The sequence below is a fragment of the Lampetra fluviatilis genome, chromosome 24 (assembly GCF_964198595.1).
Source record: "Lampetra fluviatilis chromosome 24, kcLamFluv1.1, whole genome shotgun sequence".
NCBI classification, from domain to species: Eukaryota; Metazoa; Chordata; class Hyperoartia; order Petromyzontiformes; family Petromyzontidae; genus Lampetra; species Lampetra fluviatilis.
Window position 1 is genome coordinate 2,358,814 of NC_136298.1, and position 22,352 is coordinate 2,381,165.

Genomic DNA, 22,352 nt, shown 5'->3' on the forward strand with positions numbered 1-22,352 from the left:
ACTGGCTCTTTCAGTTAATTATTTTTTATTGTAAAGTGATCCTCCTGTTATTTGACATTATGCAGGGGCCACCGCTGCAGAAAAGAAAAGCAAGATATAAAGTGTTTTCATCTTGTTATCTGCAATGAAAAGTCCTAGTTTCCACAATAATACAAATGTAATGCACTTAGCAATGGATGAAGGAAAGATGTCCCCATTATCCGATTTTGTAATCTAGTCAGCTATGAAATAAAATGTTAAAAATAATGTTCATGGGTGGCACAGATGGCTCAGGGTTTCGAATGCTGAGCTGACACAGTTGTGATCCCGAGTTTGAATCCTGGGAGTGACCCATGCGCAAACCAGGTTCTCAAGTGCATTAAGTGGATGGGTTTTCGTCCAGTCACCAATCATAATCAGCAAAGGTCAATTTTGAATGAAGGCCTCTCGGTGTCAATGCTATGCCTCATGGTATTGGGATGCCACAATCCATCTCAGTTCCTTGTATGAGCTGGACGCCACGGTGGCGAGATGTTAACTAGTGGGTGTCACGGTGGCGAGATGTTAACTACATCACTTGATATACAGGATGTTGCGGGTTCGATCCCGACCCTGACACCTGTACATTTGGAGTTTGCATGTTCTCCCCATGGTAGCATAGATTTTTCTCCAGGTTCTCCATTTTTTCCCTCCACATTTCGAAGCATACATTTGAAGTATTTGGCTGCTATAAATTTCCACGTGATAAACCACTTTGTTGAGCTATCATTTGTGTGGCCAGATCGCTTCTAAAAAAGAGCCGTATAGGCTTTACCTGGTAAAAAAAAACATGTTTTTAATGAGCTGGTCAATCCATCTCCATGGTGGTCACCTTCTCGTGGGAGCTGCCTCCTTTGGGTGCCAATACCGTCCAGGGCGCAGAATCCCTTCTTCTAACGATGTATCCAACACAAATCCAGCTTAACTTCTCCTAGTAGCTTTTAACCCTTTTTCATCAACAACATCTTCCACATATTGAAAAAATATTTTTTGGGGTACATGAATCTACACAAAATTCCTACACTATTTTTATGATTCCATCATGCGTTCCGGGCCCACCTTGCTCTCTATTTACCGGAATCAATCTCCTTTTGTTGCATTCACATTTTAAAAACATTTTAATCATATTTGTCCAGTAATTTTTATACTATATTTTCAAATATGTTGTAGGCTGCTGCAGGCTACGTTGACCTCAGAGAGCAGTGCAGCACAACCCATTGTTGTACTGTGATATGCAGTAACATTTATGCTACTCGCCTTTAAGCACACTTATTTCCCGCACCTCCGATCGGCACAGTTGGCTACGTATGGTGTGAAAAAAGTTCAACATACATACATACAAGTGTTGTGAAGTATAATAAAAAAAACTTCCATGAGGAACTCATCCAGCAGTGGATTGTGAAAGGGCTATACGTGTACATGACATAATTCGCAAACAGAAAGCTATTGTGCGCTGTTATGGCCAAAACAGAAAAACATGAAAATTACTCGCAAATAATTTTCAAAACCATAAGAACAGTAGAATAATGTCCCTGTGTAAGTACGGTTAACCAGGGCACGTATTCTAAAGAGACACTAAATGGCATTGAACACGCATCTAATAAACAAATTTAAACAATTGAAATTCAGATGACAAATTATCAGCTAACACCAATGAATGACAGTCTTTTGAAGCAGTTAAATATTCAAACATTGAGGGATTGCATTTTTAAGCTTTGCACATCAGACATAGGGGTTAATGAAATGGAAAAAAAAACAAATCAAATATTCCAGAGGCAGTTTGCCTGCCTCCCTGTCTTTCTAAAACGGCTTGGAAACATCACAAATGGGTATCCCATCTACAGTGCAAGCACGTTTGCACACGCGGCCGAATATATTATACAAAACTACCCCAAAGCGTTTGCATTTGCATGGAAATATATAACGTGAATCAATGTGTGGCTGCCTGCCAGACCCTCTTGATAATGGACGTCAGAACCTGCCAGAATGTGTGCTCTCCCTCCAAGGCACACAGAGATCAAGAACGCTTTAAAGTGCCAATCAGTTGAATCTCAAGTGGATTGTCACTAACACTTCCGAGCTATGGCCTTTTCACTCGGGTATAAATTGTCAGTTATGCGATATTTTATCTTTTCATTTTAAACAACTTATAAACCAATATATTTAAATGGTCGCCAACATCATCACAGTTGCTATCGTCATTATTATCAACAGCTGCTATTCTCAAAATACTACTGACTGAAGGCATCTGCAATCAGCAGTCGAGATATTTAAACTTTTAGAGATTAAACATGTCCTCAGCTCTTTCGTGTTTAACCAACTTCAAAGGAACCATCGTAAATTCAAACATTTTCATGTTTTCATGAATTTACTACAGGTCCAAAGCTGGCATTTAAGATAAACAACACGTACATCTACTCATTGAGTTATCGATTAAATATTTTTCTAAAGTCTGGTTAACCATATCGGTTAAACACATACACAAATTTTACATTAAACCTATTAAACAAAACAACTCAACAACCTCCAGGATACATGTTTCTTCATACACTAGCCTTTTGCCAATCCAAGGACGGGTGTATTTCAGTAAATCTGAAACTTGCAAGCGAAAAGCAGACCGCGACGTGATATTGATTGCATCAATTCGTGTGCAATTTATAAGGCCACGGTGACACAGACTTATTTCATTTCAAGGTTATAATCCCTTGTTCATCATGACGTCCTTTTTACTTCGATGTTTCAACAGCGTTACGGAGATCGCATGACGTGAGGATTCTGCCTTTGTAGTGAGGGTTGTAAGTTGACGCTGAGGAAGGGGGAGGAGGCGCCTCGGCCCCCCATGTGGAGTGACGTCACCCGCTAATTATTATTAACGGGGGTGTCTATTTGGAGGACGTCGCCTGCTCATGATGATTAATGAGGGGGGGAGGGTGCTACATGTGCAGTGACGTCACCCGGTCATGATTATTAATGAGGGCGGGGGGGGGTCCATGTGGAGGACGTCACCAGTTCATGATTATTAATCATTGGGACTGGCCGACGTGGAGTGACGTCACGCGCGGGACACACAGATATTCTTGGCTCATTATCGTAGTAAATTATTATAAGGTTCCTGTCAACAGTTTTCAGAATTCTCAATGATCTTGCAACACCCTTGCTTCACAGACAACACGCAACCCCTCTCTCTACACCTCCCTTGTTGCCGACCCCTCTCCGCCAAAGCACCCTACACGCTGTGACGTCACTCCGTGTCAGCTGCCTCCGGTCGTCTAGAACTCACACCTCTGCCGACCATCCTCTCCACTCTCAGATGTGTTTTTTCGAATTTGTGCTGGGAGCTTCGTCAGGAAACTGATTTAGTTCCTAAAAATGCTCCCAGCAGGTAGGAGAAAAAAATATCGGACATCGTTCCGATCAACGCAGCAGCTCAATGTGAAAACACGTCGGAGGGCTACACAGCACAACCGCGAAGTCCTTCACGGTAGTTTCCCCTCCGCTGATGCTCCACTGCAGTATAATTCAAAGCTAAAAAGCCTTCTGCTTCTCCTGGGTACATTGTCCTTCATACATAAACCACTCCCCAGTAAATAAGTACATTCAGAAGTGCATTTGTCGTGCTTAATACACCTCTCCTACCCTCAACTTCTCCCATACTCTGTACACACATCAACCTCCTCTACCCTCCTCCATTAATTTCCCAGTCATATCCCCTCTGTAAACAACCGCAAATCTCCTTTGCAAATAGACGTTGTTTTCAGATGCTGCAATGTATAAAAGCAAATTGCACCTCTACGTGCACAAATCACACACACACACATACTATTAATAACGGGAGAGAGGGAAACATCGATTTGTTATGAAGACTTTGCTCAAAGTTTTCACTTGGTAATAAAGTGTGGTCCCCGGAGCAGCAGTGGTCCACTACGGTGGACCACTGCAAATTGATCCGGAGACAATTACAATAATAACCTTTTATTTCGGACATTAATTCATATTTTACTTACATTTAATAATAATAAAATAGTTAGATCAATTATTCTAATTCAACTACCCTAACCCTATGATCTAAATGCCCCCCCTCCTAAAAAACCTTCTAACTGCATAATACATATATGTTTCGGTAATATGAATAACTTTGCAAGCACTGGTATTTAGAGAGAGACGTGAATGAGTTTTGTCATCAGGAGTGGGGGTTCTGGGTGGTCCATGGAAATGTTTGCATCGTCTGAGTGGTTCGCGGGCAAAAAAAGTTTGAGAAAAACTGCCCGAGAACAACGATGCACCTGCGCTAATATATAAAAGAACTATACTACCATGGGGTGGAGCAATGGCGCTGTGGTCACTGTCCAACTGAGCCATGCCAGGGCCATACCGAGCCACCCCAGCATAGTTCAAGAGGTGCCAGGTTGTTTTTTCACTGCAGAACCCGTGCCGTTGACATAGCACACAAATGAATGTGTTGACATCGGCATCGCACGTTCAAGTGTCATATCAGACACAACATATGACAAAAAAATTATTAACCCTGAACCTGGCCCTGCTTGGCCCCAAGCCAGACGAGGATTTTGCACTATAATTTGTACCCAGGTTGCTTCTGGAAAATAGGCCAATACCTCAGTGGACATTACCTGGTAGGATGGGGATGGTTTAGTTGTATTTGTTTGTTTTTGGGTGTTGTTTGCCTCTCCTGTCCTTTGCACGACTATCGTGTTTATGTCATGTTGATTGCTGTAACGTTCTGACCTCATGCCCCCTACTGGACATCTGTGAAAAAGGGCTTTATAGCTCGTGGGATTCCTTGAGTATACATGAATATTCTGATTCTGATTGTGAGGCCAGTAAATCATGGATTTGCTTCTGGCTCAGCTCAGCAAATATCTGAAACTTGCAAGCGAAAAGCAGACCGTGACGTGCAGGTGTGGCTCAGATGTGCCAGTGGAAAAGGGGTATAAGAGATAACCGAAATAAATATTTTTAAGATAGTTTTGTGATGTCAACCTCCAGGGTCGTCCTCTAACATAGGGGGTGATGTTTACACTACTTTCTGCAAGTGACCAATGGAAACATCTTTGTTTTGTACACGATGCCAATGGTGCAATTGGAACAGAAGTGACAAAAAAAAGATAAACACGAGAAAATTACAAAGATATGCACGTGGATGCAGACAGCTCCCTGGTCAGTCGTGCCTCCAGCTGTTGCTGCCTTACATCAGAGGTACGGAAAAAGTGGGTCAATGTAAAATCTCGCCATCATTGCAAAGTAAAAAAAACAGACAATGAGAGGAAGTGACGGAAGGTTGGTCGATTACATTTTCAGCTGCAGGAAATTATTTCAACATGGGCGTTTTTGAGAAAAACTTTTGACTAAGAAGTAAACCTTGAAACGTAATGCCTTTATACACACTGTACATGACTGATAAATGTTATTTACTTAGCGAGCTGGGAAGCCATTGATACTCTTTGGTTCTTTCGGTAAAGTCACGTAGGTATAAACCCATTGATGTCATCTATATTTGGCAGGGAGGCTGGGAACGACTGTGGTTATGCCAGAATTTATATTAACTATTAATATTTAGACTTAAAGCTTTCGTGACTACAGGAATTCATATTCTTTGGGTCTTTCGTTAAAGTCACGTAGATAGGTTCAAAGAAAATAACAAAAAAACTACGACGTTTCGATCACAACACAAGCGGTCGTCTTCAGGAAAAGGGTCGAAGAAAATAACAAAAAAAGGGGTTTTCCTGAAGACGACCGCTTGTGTTGCGATCGAAACGTCGTAGTTTTTTTGTTATTTTCTTTCATCCTATCTACGTGACTTTACCAAAAGAGCCAAAGAATATTAATATTTACCTTTTTTTATCTACGGGTATTTTTTAAAAGTGGGATTCTGGCTAAGTCCACAGAGGCCCCAAGGTTTGCGAATTACATCATCCCAGGGACTATAATCTCTGCTGCACAACAGGCAAACACACACTTTGGTAATTATGCAGACTCTGAACTTTGTTTAAAAAGTTAGTGCTCCAGATACATATCTCCATAGCTAAAACAACAGACCCCACTGGCTCTTCAGAGTCCACTATTTGTGTTCGATTACGAATCCACACTCCTCATTAAATATGCTGAAAAATCCCAGTTGCCTTTGTCAGAGCAGTTGTTGCTATGATCCTGCTATCCCAGTTAGTGGTTTTACAGTCACAGTGGATCTAATAAGATACAGTATATTCACGGAGAGAACATACTATTCTGGTGGGTGGCAGATGACGGGAGAGCTCCGCTCACAATAAAAATGTTGTAAATTAAAATGCCGTTTCGGGTCAACTCAGCCCATCATCCCTGTGCGATTATAAAATTGGTACCACTTTGTCGGAAGCCTACAGTGGTTGTCATATGGATTCAGTGACTCCCACCAAAGTAATTAAGAACATTTGTTATTGCGCACTATTATGAGTCAAGTCCATCACGAATGCGCATTAATCACTAATTACAATTCAACACAATATAAATTTGATTTACATGGCATTGATAGGTAACGACATCATCACAAGACACTGCACAGAACAGTCGGCACATTTTTTACAACCCTCTATAAATCCACTGCTGGATGAAGGCCTTCTGACTCCGTGTCATCTGAGAGTTTAATTGATCGTACTTTACCACGCTGGTCAGCACAGGTTGATAAACATGGAGGGCCTGAAAATAATTCAGATATCACTCACAATTGAGGTTAGCTGTATCCGAGAATCAAATTCAGGTGGACAGGTTCATAACACAGGGCGTTCACCACTGCGCCACAGCTTCTCGAAAATTTTACAGGAAGTTGTCATTCCTCTGCTTCCAGCTCAAGGACACCCATGCAGTTGAACTTCCATCCATGCGCAGGTGAGCAGTGAGACACTTTCGCTTGATTAAAGGCACATACAAAGACCCAATTTCATTGTTGGGGGAAAGTGGCATATATAGCACAGCAAAATCAAAGAGTAGTCTATCTCGGGGCAGCTCGGATAATGTCTGAATTACCAATCGGAAATGGTTTGCTGACCAGTCATCTAACCAGGATCGCTGGGAACATCACAACGTGCATTAACTACACCACTGCTCCCCACGCACAGCAATTTCACGTATCCACAATATTTTCAGATCTCAGAAGCTAAGCAGGGTTTTGCCAAGATAGTGCTCGGACGGGTGATCACCTTGCACACAGACGTTGTCAAAGCGTTAAAGGAACTAAGTGGTGGGCAATAGAGCATAGTGCAAACAAATAAATTGCGGTTCCATACACTTCTATACTTCCACATCTATGCTTCCCACCTTCACCAAACGGCACTGACCAGCGTGGAGAAGTATGGTCAAATAACCTCCATGAGCGACACAGGAACTCATCCATTGACATAATGGCTGAATATATGCGTGTCATACGCCGTATGGCTGCAGGCGCGTACACAACGAATTGCGGCCAAACCCTGCACTGTAGCCGATGCGTGTTCCCTGTTTTAATAAACAGTCTTGGGTGACAGACTAGCCCAGTTGGGGGCCGCAAGCAGGTTTTCTCATCGCCTTAAACAAAAATGCCACCGATAAAGTGTTCTTTAAAGAGGACGCACTAACGCTCGATGCGCGTATCGGAGGAAACTAAACCGACACGCGGAATCGTACACAGCTCTCCCATCCGAGCGTAACTTAGACAAATCAATACGCAGGCAGCTGTAATAACACTTTGACGCTGCAACGGTGTAATGGGACAAACATCTTATTGCAATATTTTTTTAAGGGAGGTACATATAAAATAAAAATACACTTTTAATCAGAAAAGAAGCCTAGATTCTAGGCCTACAATGATTCACCCCTTACCTCCACCCCCAAATCACCAATCCACCACAATATAACCATTTTTTTTTATTATTATTTAAAAAATTGTGACCCCATTCGCACGTTCCTTGTTGATACCTTCACTGCAGTGTGCTTATACTCTCTATGTTGTTTGTACAGTCTATACAGTCCGTTTGATTGTTTCTGCCTAATTCTGCTCAACGGGTTTTATTTGTCTCGTTTGTACACTAAACATGCACATACGTAACATTTGCACTGACAGTAACGTGTTGTCATATGCAATTTGATGCATGTTTCGTGGGCGTATTGATGCATTTAATCAAGGTATGATTATTATTCGTCCACGAGGTGGACAGTTTGCACAATTGCTGTTTGTGAGCACCAAAGGGTGATGTGGCCAACATGACACTCAGGGACCTTTATCTCCCAAGGTTCATGTTAATATCAGCATGTTTGCAGGTACGTGGTGGATTGTTTCTACCACAGCATTGTCAAGAGATGCCGGTGGCTTTGGGAGGTCTTAATCCAGCGGTGGATTGAACATGTCTGATGATGATGTTTATATGAATACATATTCCTCAAATTTGGATATCAACTGCCTGTGGTTGTACATCACGGGTGCCACGGTGGCGAGATGTTAGCTACCGAGCCTGGCATACAGGAGGTTTTGGGTTCGATCCCGACCCTGACGCCTGCTGTATATTTGGAGCTTGCATGTCTCCCCCACCGTGGTCACGTGGATTTTTCTCCGGGTCCTCCGATTTTTCCCTTTACATTTAGAATCAACATGCGTTTAGAGAATTTGGCTGTATACATTTCCATGTGACAAGCCACTTCAATGAGTTATAATGTGGTCAGGTAGCTCTTGAAAAATAGCTATATAGCTCAGTGGGCCTTACCAGCTAAAGTAAAATAAATTTTATAAGAACAGAATGTAGGTAACTTGTATCATCGTGCAATATACTCACAAATCTATTATTTTGCTAACCTGTGTTCACATAAAACAAAGATCGTGGTGGCAATTTCTGTAAGTATACTTACGAAGTACAGCAAGACAAAGGAGTTGTGATGGGGCCACTGTCATACATGCCCCAGTTACCTTATGCAACGTTTCCGTGATTACCGGAGAGTGGGTTCAGGATCATCAGCAGGGCTACAATGTTTCTCCATGAATAAGCCTCAATGCACTCAACCCTACCACCCATTCCCCCCCTCCCCCAATCCCATCTGTGACCCCTCCCTACCCCACCCCTGCCAGTTAGGAGGACATCTTTAACACAGCCTTGGGTTAGGCAAGTGGTTCTCAACCTTGTTTGGGCTACTGTACCCCTCATTGAATTTTGTTTCAACAGAGTACCTCCTTGCCTGACCCAACATGGTCCTGAGAATTAAAAGAATGAATAATGAACGTCAATATTTTAACCAATTGTCCATTTTTTTTAAACTCGTTAGTAACTGCAAGCGAATAAAACATTCAACTGATGCTCTGTATGCATGACGCAATTTGTTCGCACTCGCAAGTTACTCTTGGAAACCACATTGCTTACAATCAATGAGTTTAGAAAGGTATTTTCTATCGTTCTAGGTTACCATTTGGATGTAAAATATTATGGTAGATATTTTACATTGGCAGATTCATACATGATTATTCACCAATGACTCTCATGCATGATATAATTTCACACATTTATAAATCAGCTCACGTAGCCCCTGCAACACTGCCACGTACCCCCAGAGATCCTGATAGCTGGTCTAGCACTCTAACCACCAGCACCACCGAGGGAAGCCCACCTGGCCAGAATACAATTAACTTGTTAAACAAAAAAAGCCCACCGTCTCGCTTACATGGGATGGAAATGTGGATATAAAGCTACATGTGAACAATCGCAAGAACAGAAAAACCTGCCAAGAAAAGGACTGAAAACAATTATCGGCCAACGCCCATGCCTAAAGCCGCCGCACGAAACACATTGAAGGAGCCACTTTGCGAGTTGATACTCTGTCGCAAGGGAACCACATTGCAAGTTGAGATTTGGTTGAAGGAGAGTACGCTCCCACTGCCGTGGTGCGGGCCACATGAGGGGAGGCGCGGCTTGTGGCACACAATCCCAGCCATTCATAAGGAATTGTTTTTTTAACGCGTTTCGTGTCCCACGATCCAGAAGTCATTCAAGTGTAGCGACAGTTCGTTAAATGTGCAGTGTCCATTTAAAATGTGTCACGTTCATAGATTATGGGGTAAAGGAAATACAAAATGTAATTCATTTCCCAAACCCGATGAGATGGTGAATAAAGAGATTCACACAAGGCTGCATTACCCACATCACAATAGCAGGTGTGATTTTTTTCTTCACAATCCTCCAGAAGACAGACATTGTAATTAAAACCAGGTCTCTGCTGCAAAATAGACTTTTATCTCAATCGGGTCTATCTTTGTTACGTATCAAAGTGAACAAAGAGGCATGGAGATAAACGAGCACAACATGTAACCGAGACTAGAGGAGGAGGAACACATTGAATTGGAGATCAAATGCAAATTAGAAATACATTTCTAATTGAGAGACGTAACTGGTTTTGAGGAAAATGCATGGCCAATGCACAAGACTCGTGACAAAATCAGAGAAAAGGAGAACGCAGCAGAGCATGAGACCACAATGAGATCAGTTAATCCGTACAAGCGACATGAATTGTGACATCACAGGACCGTGAGAGATGGCGTGGAGAGGCCCTCATCCAGCAGTGGACAATAAATAATGATGACGACATAACATGATGCTCTGATTAGGGGAGTTCCAAACTAAGTTTTCTTCACGTCAGATTTATTCGACTTATGGCATGACTCCCAACAGGCCAAATGGGATATAATTAGGTGAAAACATACACGTGGCCTGAAACCCAGTCCCCCAGGGCAATCAAATTTCAACAATTGAAACTCAACAGTCCGCTTGCAGTCAAAGGTGAGTAAACGTCTTTTTCTAACTCCTGTAGTCAGCACGTCAGGTAACATCCCTAAAAGATGACACCATAGTATGATTATAGGGAGTTCCATACGCCTCCGTTTCCCATCCACGACGCAGTGCTCTTTGACGAGCGCATCCTCACTAGTCAATCATCCATCCTGCAGCCAGGGTTCTCACACACAAGACCTTGCCGGAATCCACTAAGACCAAGTGAAAGCCACCGTATCCCAGGACCACGTTAAATTGGCGACAGATTAGGGAAGATCACGATGGATAATGTGACGATGATGGACTAGGGCTGTGGGCCACAGCGCCTGGTTTTACCTCAAGCGGCTGCCTGATTTCAAGCACAGAGGTAATTTGCAGAACCCACGGGATTTTGGACGATTTTTGACCCCCCCCCACCTTCGTCACACGACGTCACAAAAAGTCAGACCCCACCCCTCAAATATGACGTCACAAAACTCTGCACCCACCCCCCAAAAAAATAAAACATGCTTCAAATCGCTTTAAACTATTGTCATTGTAGTGCGTATTTAATGTGGCGCTGCACTCTGATGTTGTAGGAGAAAACATTTCTTAAAAAGTCTATTTAATTAAGTAGAAAGCGTTGTCTATATTTATTTAAAGTTGCGCATTTTGATGTGACGTCACATTTCTCAAACCCCCCCATGTCACACATCGTCACAAATATCTGACCTCCCCCCCTAGGTGTGTGCCGTCATTTATGGACGTCCCCTTAGCTCAGATTTAGTGTTAACTAAGAAAGATTTTTACGCAAGATGTTTCACACTGCTAACCACGAGACCTCAGCTGTGCTTGCTCACTGCTCTGACCTCGGCATTTTCCCAAAGATCCACCCTTCCCTGATAAACATCGCCAAATGATACCAAAGCCGTTTCTGAGCCAGGGCAAGTGGTCTCTTGTAATCCACTGACCCCCCATATAAAGCTTCACACAAAATAATCATCAGTGTCATTGTGGAAAATATAAATAACGAAATAGAAAAGCAGACAATATCTCTTTACACATATATCTTTCCATAAATACAAAGTATTTCTTAAACAATGCATCAGCCAAACAGAAGCAAATGTTTGACCAATTTCAACAGTGTCTCATTAGCAAGGGATCGATCTTTCTTGAATCAATGCTGAACTGCCTTAAGTTATAGACAAGGATCCTCCCTTTAATATGAACCTGCTTCTATTGCAAGGGTTTCAGCATCTCCAGGTGTTATTTCCGAAGAAAGCCAACCACACAAGCCACACAAGCCAGCCAGCGCACGCTCAATTCCCAAGCCACCATGATTGCTAGACAAGGTTAAGCCTGCGGCCACGAGCCGCACCAAAAGCTGCTGAGCCGCAGATACCGGCACTAAGTAATGAGTCCCCTCGGACGAATCCCCGCTTGGTCAACGAAAAAGCAGCTCTCCATAAGTGTCACGGCATAGCATCGAGCTGGACACCTTGGAATTGCTAATCAAAACGAGCTCATCTTCATCCTTTCAAAGTGGCAAGCGTCAGCACATTTGCGCTCGCGGGCACACACACACACGGGCTTGTATTTCAAAGTTTCTTTTAATTTTCTGCTGAAAGTACGATTTTTATTTTTGCAATCGAGCACGGAAGCGCACGGTTAAAATATATTTGGTGTGTCAATCCCCCCCCAACAGCACAAACAATAAGCTCTTCTGCCAAGAAGGATGTCATGTGGATTTACTTGGCTTTCTGCCCCCTTATTAGCGCAGGCGACTTCCAGAGTTTAGCACTGCGTCGAGGTCAAGCTCAACGCTGGTAAATATTATGCCTGGGGAAGCAAACACACGAAGGCTGTTGCCCGAGTGCATCAGGGGCAATCACCTAAATACGACAATGACCTTGGATTGAAGAGAACATAACTCTATAGGCAGCACTGTACAGCAGTGGAGTGTTAATTGTCTCAAATTCCTCTTCAAGGAGACTGTGTGCATGTACAGACCTTTGTGAACCCACTGTTGTACGAAGGCCTCCCCTTGCTATGTGGGCCGTGGGGGTTGTTAAAATCATACTTCACTGCGCTGTTAAGTACGGGTTGATGAAGATGAGGAGCATAGGTGTGGGCACACAGAAGCACAGTGTAACAATGGATTTTGCTGCACTATCCAACATGCAGCCCTACAGCCTATAACAATATGCTGTGCATGGTGGTCACCCATAAAAGCACTATCCAGGCACATCCCGCTTAGCTTCTGAGGTTGGGCGTGACCTTAGCTTCTGAGTTCGGGTGCATTTCAGGTGATTTGGTAATGGGCAAAGAAAGGTAAAGTCAGTTTAACACGTAGCCTTTCGCGACCAATATTATTCATAATCAACGTTTTTGGGTTTAGATCGCGTTATTTATAAATGTGTCGTAACCCTCCACCACCCGACACGGCCAATCAGTAAAAAAGTGTCACGTTGACAAAAGACAAATAGTTCACTGCTTTAGCCCACCGGTGTGTTGAAGCGTGAAACCACAACATTTACAATTTGACACGTAGGCTTTCGCGACCGATATTGTTCATAATCAACGATTTTTGGGTTTAGATCGCGTTATTTATAAATGTGTCGTAACCCTCCACCACCCGACACGGCCAATCAGTAAAAAAAAGTGTCACGTTGACAAAAGACAAATAGTTCACTGCTTTAGCCCACCGGTGTGTTGAAGCGTGAAACCACAACATTTACAATTTGAGTACGACGTTTCGCTGGTAATTGCATCCAGCATCATCATTGGCGAATTGCCCGATGATGCTGGATGCAATTACCAGCGAAACGTCGTACTCAAATTGTAAATGTTGTGGTTTCACGCTTCAACACACCGGTGGGCTAAAGCAGTGAACTATTTGTCTTTTGTCAACGTGACACTTTTTTTTACTGATTGGCCGTGTCGGGTGGTGGAGGGTTACGACACATTTATAAATAACGCGATCTAAACCCAAAAATCGTTGATTATTTACAATTTGAGTACGACGTTTCGCTGGTAATTGCATCCAGCATCATCGGGTAATTCGCCAGAATGGTGAGGCTCTGCTGTGTCTCCCGTTCTTATATAGAGCAGCAGCAGGGTGACGTCATCATTAACTCATTAATTCGTCAGGTGCAAAGATTTGAGGGGGGGTTATTGTAATTATATACTAGATTAGTAATCAGGCTATTGTTACGATGCGAGTTGTAGATTAGTAATCATTTGGCATGTGTTTTATTGTGATTATGCTACATTAGTAATCAGTTAGTGTTTGTTTCCCTTATAAGGAATTGTAATGTATCTTATTTAATAATACGCTTCCAGGCCGCACTAAGCCTGTAGCTGTCTGAGCGATTAAAGTTATTTCTGTTTCTCTCAATTACAATGGATTCTCTAATTAGTCTTTGCCAGTAGTAACTAGTTTTACACAATACTTCAACGTTGTCAAAATCAATTGAGTGTCCCTGTTGGCAAGCATGTTCTGCAACTGCCAACAGTTATATATAACCCAAAAACATACTGATATTAGGTTTATCACCCAACCCTTAGGCATTATCTGTATAGTAACCAGTCTAATTTTTTAAATAAATTTCACAATGAGTAAAACGCCTCTAAATCATTACCCTTTTCTACTCTTCCTCTTATCCGTGATTTCTAATTGATCCACAAACCTTCCCATCATCCACAGGTGTTCCACCGATAAGGATTCACGTGGCAAATTCATAATTTTATCAACATTTATCTGCAGGTTACAACACACTTGGAAGTGGTCCCCGTAGATGTTAAATTCATCCCATTATCCGCATAATATCACAGGTTAAAAGGAATTGAAATGTCAGTCATGGAACACATCTGAGAGGATGTCCACTGACGAGCTGGAGCGATAAATTCAGTTCACATGCAAGTGCTGCATGGGATTGTGCATCGCAAGATCGCGAGAGGTGGCAGTGCCATGGAGAGGCCTTCAGCTCGCAGTGAACTGATCATGGCTGATGATGAAAGAGAAATTCCACAAAACATCCTATTATCCACAGACAATGCCCCCAAAAAGGGTCTCCAGTAAGAGCTGAATTAATCCTATCTGTGGCTTTTCATGGATAAGAGTCATCACTCAACATATTCATTATAATTATCCGCGTTTAACCAGGGGTGTCACCTGGATGTTATGTGCCAGAAAAAATGCATGAATCTAAACAGAAATGAAGATTTGTGGTCATGGAAATATCAACCCACCTACAACATCCACTACTTTAATGTGCATGAGAGTTTCAATGTATACTTTTATACGTTACAATTTGTTGTACCATCATCACTAATTACTTTCAGTGGTTGCACAGCACTTGACTGTTTCATAAAGCACAATCTTGAATTGTTTTTTCTGAAAGCTGTGCCTTGAGACCTTTGATGTACTGTAAATAAATGGTAGCGTGAAATAATAACAATACGTTTACTACAATTTGTCTTGTAACTTACAAGAAAGTGGGAGAACAGGTTCTTTCCGTATCGAAAATTATATCCCATTGAACCAGTTTTGTCTCCATCATTTCAACTCAGTCAGTCCTCTTAAATATGGCAACAGAGTGACATGCCTTGACTGCAAAAAACATCACCACCCATGTCACTATGTACAGACTTGTATTATTCCACTACTGGATGAAGGCCTCCCTTTTAGTCATTTGAGTTGTTTGACTGGAATTCACCGTGCTGAACCAATGTCCGTTAGAGACAGAAGGGCCCATGTCTGGTTCAGATATCACTCGCCATTGGTGTCAGCTGTATCCAGGATTCTAACTCAACTCGCCCGAGTCATCAAATCCACAGGCCAAAGCATAAATCGGTACCACCGAAGGCATCAAAAGTTAGTAGTATCTATGTGTTTATATGGATAATACAAGCGCATTATTTGATCATCCACTAGTTTAAAATGGTTATCACATTGTTCAATCTTTTCGGCCACAAATACATTAAAATCACTCATGAATGATGTTCCATGTCAGGTGGTACTGACTAGTAAAATATCTGGCCTGGGCAAATTGACTACCAACGCAGTGCACTTACGACTGTGCTACAAGCCCACCCCTCTTATTATTAACACAATTTTATTGCAACAAATAATTATCGGGCGAAACATATTTTTGCAATTTTCCTTCTTCACAGGAGAGCTCTCTCAAGAAAGTTTTTTTTTGTCAATGCCAGCAATGAGGACTGCTGCCAATGCAATCCTTTGAATACTTCTATTGTATTAATATGTCCGGTTCAACAACTGGACAGCTAGCAACAAGTTTTATTTCCTTCCATGAAACGCAATCGATATTGGTGGCTTGGAATCTTCTGGAAAGCTGAAAACAACAGCCTACAGCGTCTGTGGGTTTTTGTAAGATACTGTATTGCAATAAAATATAAAATAAAATAAAAGATTATATGGTTAACAGTGCATGCTATGAAGTATTGCTTTACATGTTTCATATCATCATTGGGTGCACATTGTAAAATGGTTAATGACTATTCAAAATGTGACATTTAAAATACAGGTGATGGTCAGAATACATTGAATTTACATATCTTTATTCGATTTGCAATATTGCACCCAAATCATCTTACTAAATCTCAAAATATCAAACGTTAAATAAACATTGGGCTGGCGTAAAAAAAAATACGAATTTTGAGAATGGCACATCTCGCCAAAACAAATGCACCAATAATCTAAGTTATTTCTTTGGGGAAAGAGACATTGAAAAGCCAATTTTAGGACCAATTACACAACATGCCAGTTAATTGGAACCTTCAGCGCTTGTAAACTATATTTTTTGTTGGGGGGGGGGGGATCTGCCTGCATCATTAATGATGGTATATTTTTAATTGTACTGTTATCATGGTCATGTCTCGAGTCAAATACACTTTATGTTTACCCCCTCAACAGAAGATCATGTCAAGAAACAGCCGAGTGGATAACAGCACAGAACTACTCCTCGGAGTCACATCAAGAGGCTCTTTGCCATCACCTGACACTGCTAATTCATGCAGTCTACAGTGCTTTGCCACGTCAGTGATGCAATATTTTTTCGTATGTATTGCCGGTAGGGTGGTGCATTGGTAACGCTTGGAAACTCTTGTGCCTCCATTCCCAAATTGAGCACCTTGCAGTGTGGAGTTTTCACGTCATCCCCCTGTTCTACATAGGTGTCCTCTGGGTTCTTCCGTTTCCTCCCATTGCTAAAAAAACATACAATGTAGCTTGTACTGGCCAAACATCCCAATTCTGAAACATACTTGCAAAATTACTCAATTGGGATTACACAGTGACACCACCCATGCCACAAGAAACTTGTCAGGACCCTCCTGTAAACATTGACACTCAGTGAGGCTTTCCTGGGTAAAAAAGTGTGGTAATAATAATATTTAGCATATTTTGCATATTTCAGGTGGCCAATTAAATAACGTAAAAATGTATAACTTTTTGGTGAAACAGTTGTTCACGATACTACGACCATGTACCCACCAATCACTACACTTGTAAAACTGCCATAATCATTAACAAATTCTCAAGTTTTATATTCAGCGATGTTGCCAGTGCTGGTGCATTGCTCTGACATGAACATTATAAGATGCCAAGGACACCCACTTCACCTCTTTGTGGGCCAAACAATATCTTCAATCTCATCCATTACCATGTACATTACATTACCAGTCGGCATTGCATGATTTTTCCACTTGGTAATGCACGGTATTAAGTGATTTTAAAAAAGCACGAGGTGTCTCATCACCTTTTGGAAGCAAATCCCATGCAGCAGCACCAGAACATTTATGGAGGCCTGAGAAAAAGTCCACACACGATTGCACCTCTCAGGCTCCCTCAGCCATGCATTATTACCCTGTCCACCAGCAACATCCGAGCCCCAACAGTAAGGGTGGGGGGTTTTCAACTGGCTATTTGCCAAGCTGTGCCAGAAGAAACCCGTGATAGACTGGCTTCACAAAACATTTGCATCTAATTTGGGGCTCAACCAGGGCCCAGAGGTGGGGCTGATACCGCATTAATTGAATGTGACATAAAAAAAACCCTAAGAGTATCAGTGAGTACAATTCAAACACAGCATGTGAATTCAGCCGCACGGCTCGACTTCTGCAGTGGAAAATAACCTGCAGCCATATCGGTCTGGCTCGGCACGGCTCTCCAGGTTCCCTACTCTCGTCTATGGCCCTGCTCCCAATTAATTACCTTTGCCTTGGACGCCTCATCGCTCTCCTCGCTCCGAACTCTCCCCACGGGCGCGAACGAGCGCTGGGTGCCAGGCTGCGCCACGCTCCTCGCCTTGGCCTCGTCATCTCGTCTGCCACCAGCAGCAGCATCGCCACCAGCGCCTCCACCGCCGTGTCCTCCACCACTTTTACCGTCACCTCCAACACCAGCGGCTCTTCCACGACCCCCACCAATACCTGGTCTTCCACCACCATCTCCAACAACTCCAAGAGCAGTAGCTCCTCCAACACCACCACCCCCTGGTCCTCCACCACCATCACCACCCCCAGAAGCTCTTCCATCACCATCAGATACAACACGAACAGTATTACTTTGACCTCCACCACCATCACTATCCGACGATGAAGATGATGATGCTGAAGATGCAGATTTATATGTTGTTGCTTTTGCTGCTGGTAAAGGTGTAGATGCTGCCGATTCTGATGTTACTCCTGTTTGTGTTGAAGATGTCGTCGTCGTTGTTGTTGATGCAGTTGCTGCTGTAACGGCAGCTTGTACTGCTGCCATTGACGACGATACAGCTGCTGCTGTTGCAACAGCTGTTAATGCTAATGATTTAGGGTTTGCTGCTGCTTCTGCCGGTGCTTTAGGCATCCCTGCTTCTGCGCCAGCTTTTGCTGCAGTTGCTGCTTTAGATTTCGTCAATGCCGTGCCAACTTTCCCTGCTGCTTCCGCAGCGTCAGATGTCGCAGCTCCTGCTGCCGTCTCCTGCGCCGCACCGACTGCTACACCCGCTGCCTCATGCGCTCCTGCTCCTGCTTCTGCCCCGGTTGTTGTTGATGCTGCTGCTGCCACTGACCCTGTCGCCGACCCCGACGTCCCACGATTTCCTTCTGCCGCCCCGGGTGGTCCTGCTGCTGCTCGTGCTGCTGGCCTGTGTTTGCCCGCTGCCGCTACTGCCCCTGCTGCTGCCCCTGCTGCCCCTGCTGCTGCCCGACCCCCGTCCCCGCTGCCCTCCTCCCTGCTGCTCTCCGTGCCCGCGTCTCCCTTCTCCACGGCGGGGTCCGAGGGCCCCCCCGCGATCGGTGCCGGCCGCTTCAGCGTCGCCTCCTTTCGTCGCCTCTCCTTCGCCCTGCGGCTGCTCTCCGCGCCGTGGCCGTCGCCTTCCATCGCTTGAAGAGCGGCGAGAAGCGTGCGAGAGAGCGCGGCGGCGTGAGCGGGAGCGATAGAGAAGAGCGAGACCTCAGCAGCGACGGCTTGAGTCCCAGTAGTAGGCCGCCATGAAGCCTACCGTCTTGCCTAGCGGCGCTGCCTTGCCGCGGATTCCCTCAGCCCGCGGCTACCACCACCGTCGACATCGCCACCGCCTCAGACGCCACTCCGACGACTGTCCGCATCATCACGACCGGCGGGGTTAAAATTAGCGACTCGTGTAGCTTTTTGTTTTAGCGCTCCTTATCACTTGTTTACCGCTGTTGTTGTTTTAATCGAAAAGAAAATAAAACAATTTTAGGGGAAATCCGCGGGCGCGTTGCGCCAAACTGCGCAGCCGACGCAGCGCGCGGTTGGACGCGCGCTTTGAACCGCGCGCTCGGATTCCCCAGAGCGCATAGGCGCGGCGCGCCGCTCGCTTCCTCGTGATTGGCCGAGACGAGGCGGCTTCGCCAATGGGACGCGCGCTCGCGCTGCGGCTGCGCCTATCCATACTGGGAAATGCGAGGGTCCCATCCGAGCGCTACAATGCTGGAAACTCACCGCGTTCGTCAATAACAACACCGTGACGCGAAACTTTCAACTCCTTCCTTATTACAGATCGTATTGGTCACCCCGTGCCATTATACATCTCAACGTTCATCCTACAAAGTCCCATCACAAGGGAGAAACACAAACAAATGGACAAAATCATGTTTTGCCCGTATGGACCTGAAAACTAAATTTTAATGTACAAAAATACGGGTAAACCGTATGGGTTGTCAGGTGCTTCAAATTAAATATATAGATATGTAATAGTCGATGTTTCGGGGGAATGGGCCTTTTTTATAGCACATAAACACCACGTAAATTGGTTCTCATAATACTGCCTCAGGCATTTCACCCTGTGAATCTTAAATGTGATTTTGGCTGGCTCTTTGAGCATCAGATACTAACACTGACCTTGACAACCCTTATTTAGTACCCTAGCCTGGAACCGTGAAGCTCAGATATTGAGAGTTTTAGAGGCAGCACTACAATTAATAATGCCATTATTGATGCTGGTTCTGGGATTGAACCCGGATGATCTTAAATATGATTTAGTCGGGCTCTATGAACATTGGATATTCATAATAAAATCACTCTTTATTATTTGATCCTTTATGTATTAGCACTGAACCCCTATGAATTGTAAATGTGCCTTAATCTGGCTCTACAAGCCATGGGTATAACACGGTGGCGAGATGTTAACTACCTCGCCTGGTATACAGGAGGTCGTTGGTTCGATCCCGACCCTGACGCCTGCTGTGTATTTGTAGTTTGCGTGTTTCTCTCCCTGTGGTCGCATGGATTTTTCTCTTGGTCCTCCAGCTTTTTTCCTTCCACATTTAGTAAAATACATTAAAAGTTTTTGGCTGCTGCTATACATTTCTATTTGATAAGCCACTTTGTTGAGTGACCATTTGTGGCCAGGTCGCTTCTAAAATAAAGTTAGCTCATTGGGCCTGACAGTACCTGGTAAAATATTTTTACTTTTTACTAAGCCCAATTATGCTGAACGTGCCTTAGTCTGGCTCTGGTACTGCGACATCTGGTGTGTGCAGAGTGTATGTGCACTCACTGGTCCACTCGTGTTTGGAATCTAAATGAGACTATAAATAAAGGGCATGCATACGCATGGATGATGTAGCTTTCTAACGTGCTTGTCGTCGGAAATATCTCATTAGCCGTAATAACGTTACGTTCCAATCTATACGACCTCACGCCGCTCGTAATTATGTCATGGTTGAGACGAGGCATGACAAGGCTGATCCATTTAGATGGTTAAAGCGCAACCTTGCAGTTGCTCTAGGATTATTTTGGGGCCCAGTGGAGAGATCAGAGGAGCAGAGAGGTCAGAGGATTGAGTTTTGTTGTGGTTGACCAACACAATGTGAGCCAGACCCTCGCCCTACAGTGAATTAACAACGAGCCGTGTCTTATATTTTTTTAATATACATTTGCATTATCTTTACATTTCCTCCAATACGATGTTTAAACTATTTCAGCAGGACGTATACCCTCGACGTCTCATAGGCACAATACCCGAACGCATTGGAACAAGAGAATGGTTATTAACAAGATTGGCTGTAAATTAATACAATACATTTCCAATGTTCCAGTGTTACGCCATGGCCAATATCTGTCACAGTTGCAACCGTTGCACAATTCGCGTTGGGTTCCGTGCTGCGAGACACAATAACATTCCACAAATGTGCAATCATCGTCCTAATTGGCATCAGATGGAAATTGTACTGAGGCCCTCTGCTGGGTGTGGCTCATGAGTCCACTCCGATAAAGCCTCACGAAATAATCTTGAACTTCATCAAGTTCGACCAAAACGATACCGCGACAGACGACTCCATGACATTTTATCAGATTTTGTGGCTAAGAATGGGCTTATAATAATAATCCACTGCTGGATGAAGGCCTTTCTGAGCTATTTCCATTTCTCATAGTATGGCGATGTCGCAAACTACTCAGTACAGTAGAACCTCGGAGATCGAACGTACCAGAACTCGAACAAATCGGTGTTCGAACGATATTTCCGAACATTTTTTGCCCCAGAAACCGAACGAAATTCGGAGGTCGAACGGGCAATCGCAGCTAAGACGCGTATGGCCAACGTGCATGACGCTTGCCCAGACAAAGGGGACTCCCCTTCCAAACAATAACACCACTACCTCCTCCTCACCACCTTCCACTCAAGCCAACAACTCTCCTTACTACAGGGAAAGTGAAGTTCAATGTTCATTTATTTCATTTATTCCACGTATTTATTCATTGATTCTAGATTTGAAGCTTTCGTGACTGCAAGGAATCATATTCTTAGGTTTTTTTCGGTAAAGTCACGTAGGTAAAACATCAAAATTAATGAAAATTAAATAAAATGAAAACAAAAATCACGACGTTTCGGAGGCAACACAAGTCTCCGTCATCAGGTGGGACCGTCACAGCCGAATTAGCTGATCAAGTGATGCAGCTAATTCGGCTGTGACGGTCCCACCTGATGACGGAGACTTGTGTTGCCTCCGAAACGTCGTGATTTTTGTTTTTATTTTATTTTATTTTCATTAATTTTGATGTTTTACCTACGTGACTTTACCGAAAAAACCTAAGAATATTTATTC

The 22,352-nt window shown here is 43.6% G+C and overlaps 1 protein-coding gene across 1 annotated transcript in view; it reads right to left on the reverse strand.

Moving 5' to 3' along the window:
* LOC144941077 (microtubule-associated serine/threonine-protein kinase 2-like) overlaps positions 1–19,561 on the reverse strand; it is a 288,270-nt gene extending 268,709 nt beyond the window's left edge. The window contains exon 1 of the mRNA XM_078867518.1: positions 18,010–19,561. Coding sequence (XP_078723644.1) covers positions 18,010–19,161 — 1,152 coding nt within the window. The 5' untranslated portion in view covers positions 19,162–19,561. The remainder of the gene's footprint in view (positions 1–18,009) is intronic.
* Between the last annotated feature and the right edge of the window lie 2,791 nt (positions 19,562–22,352).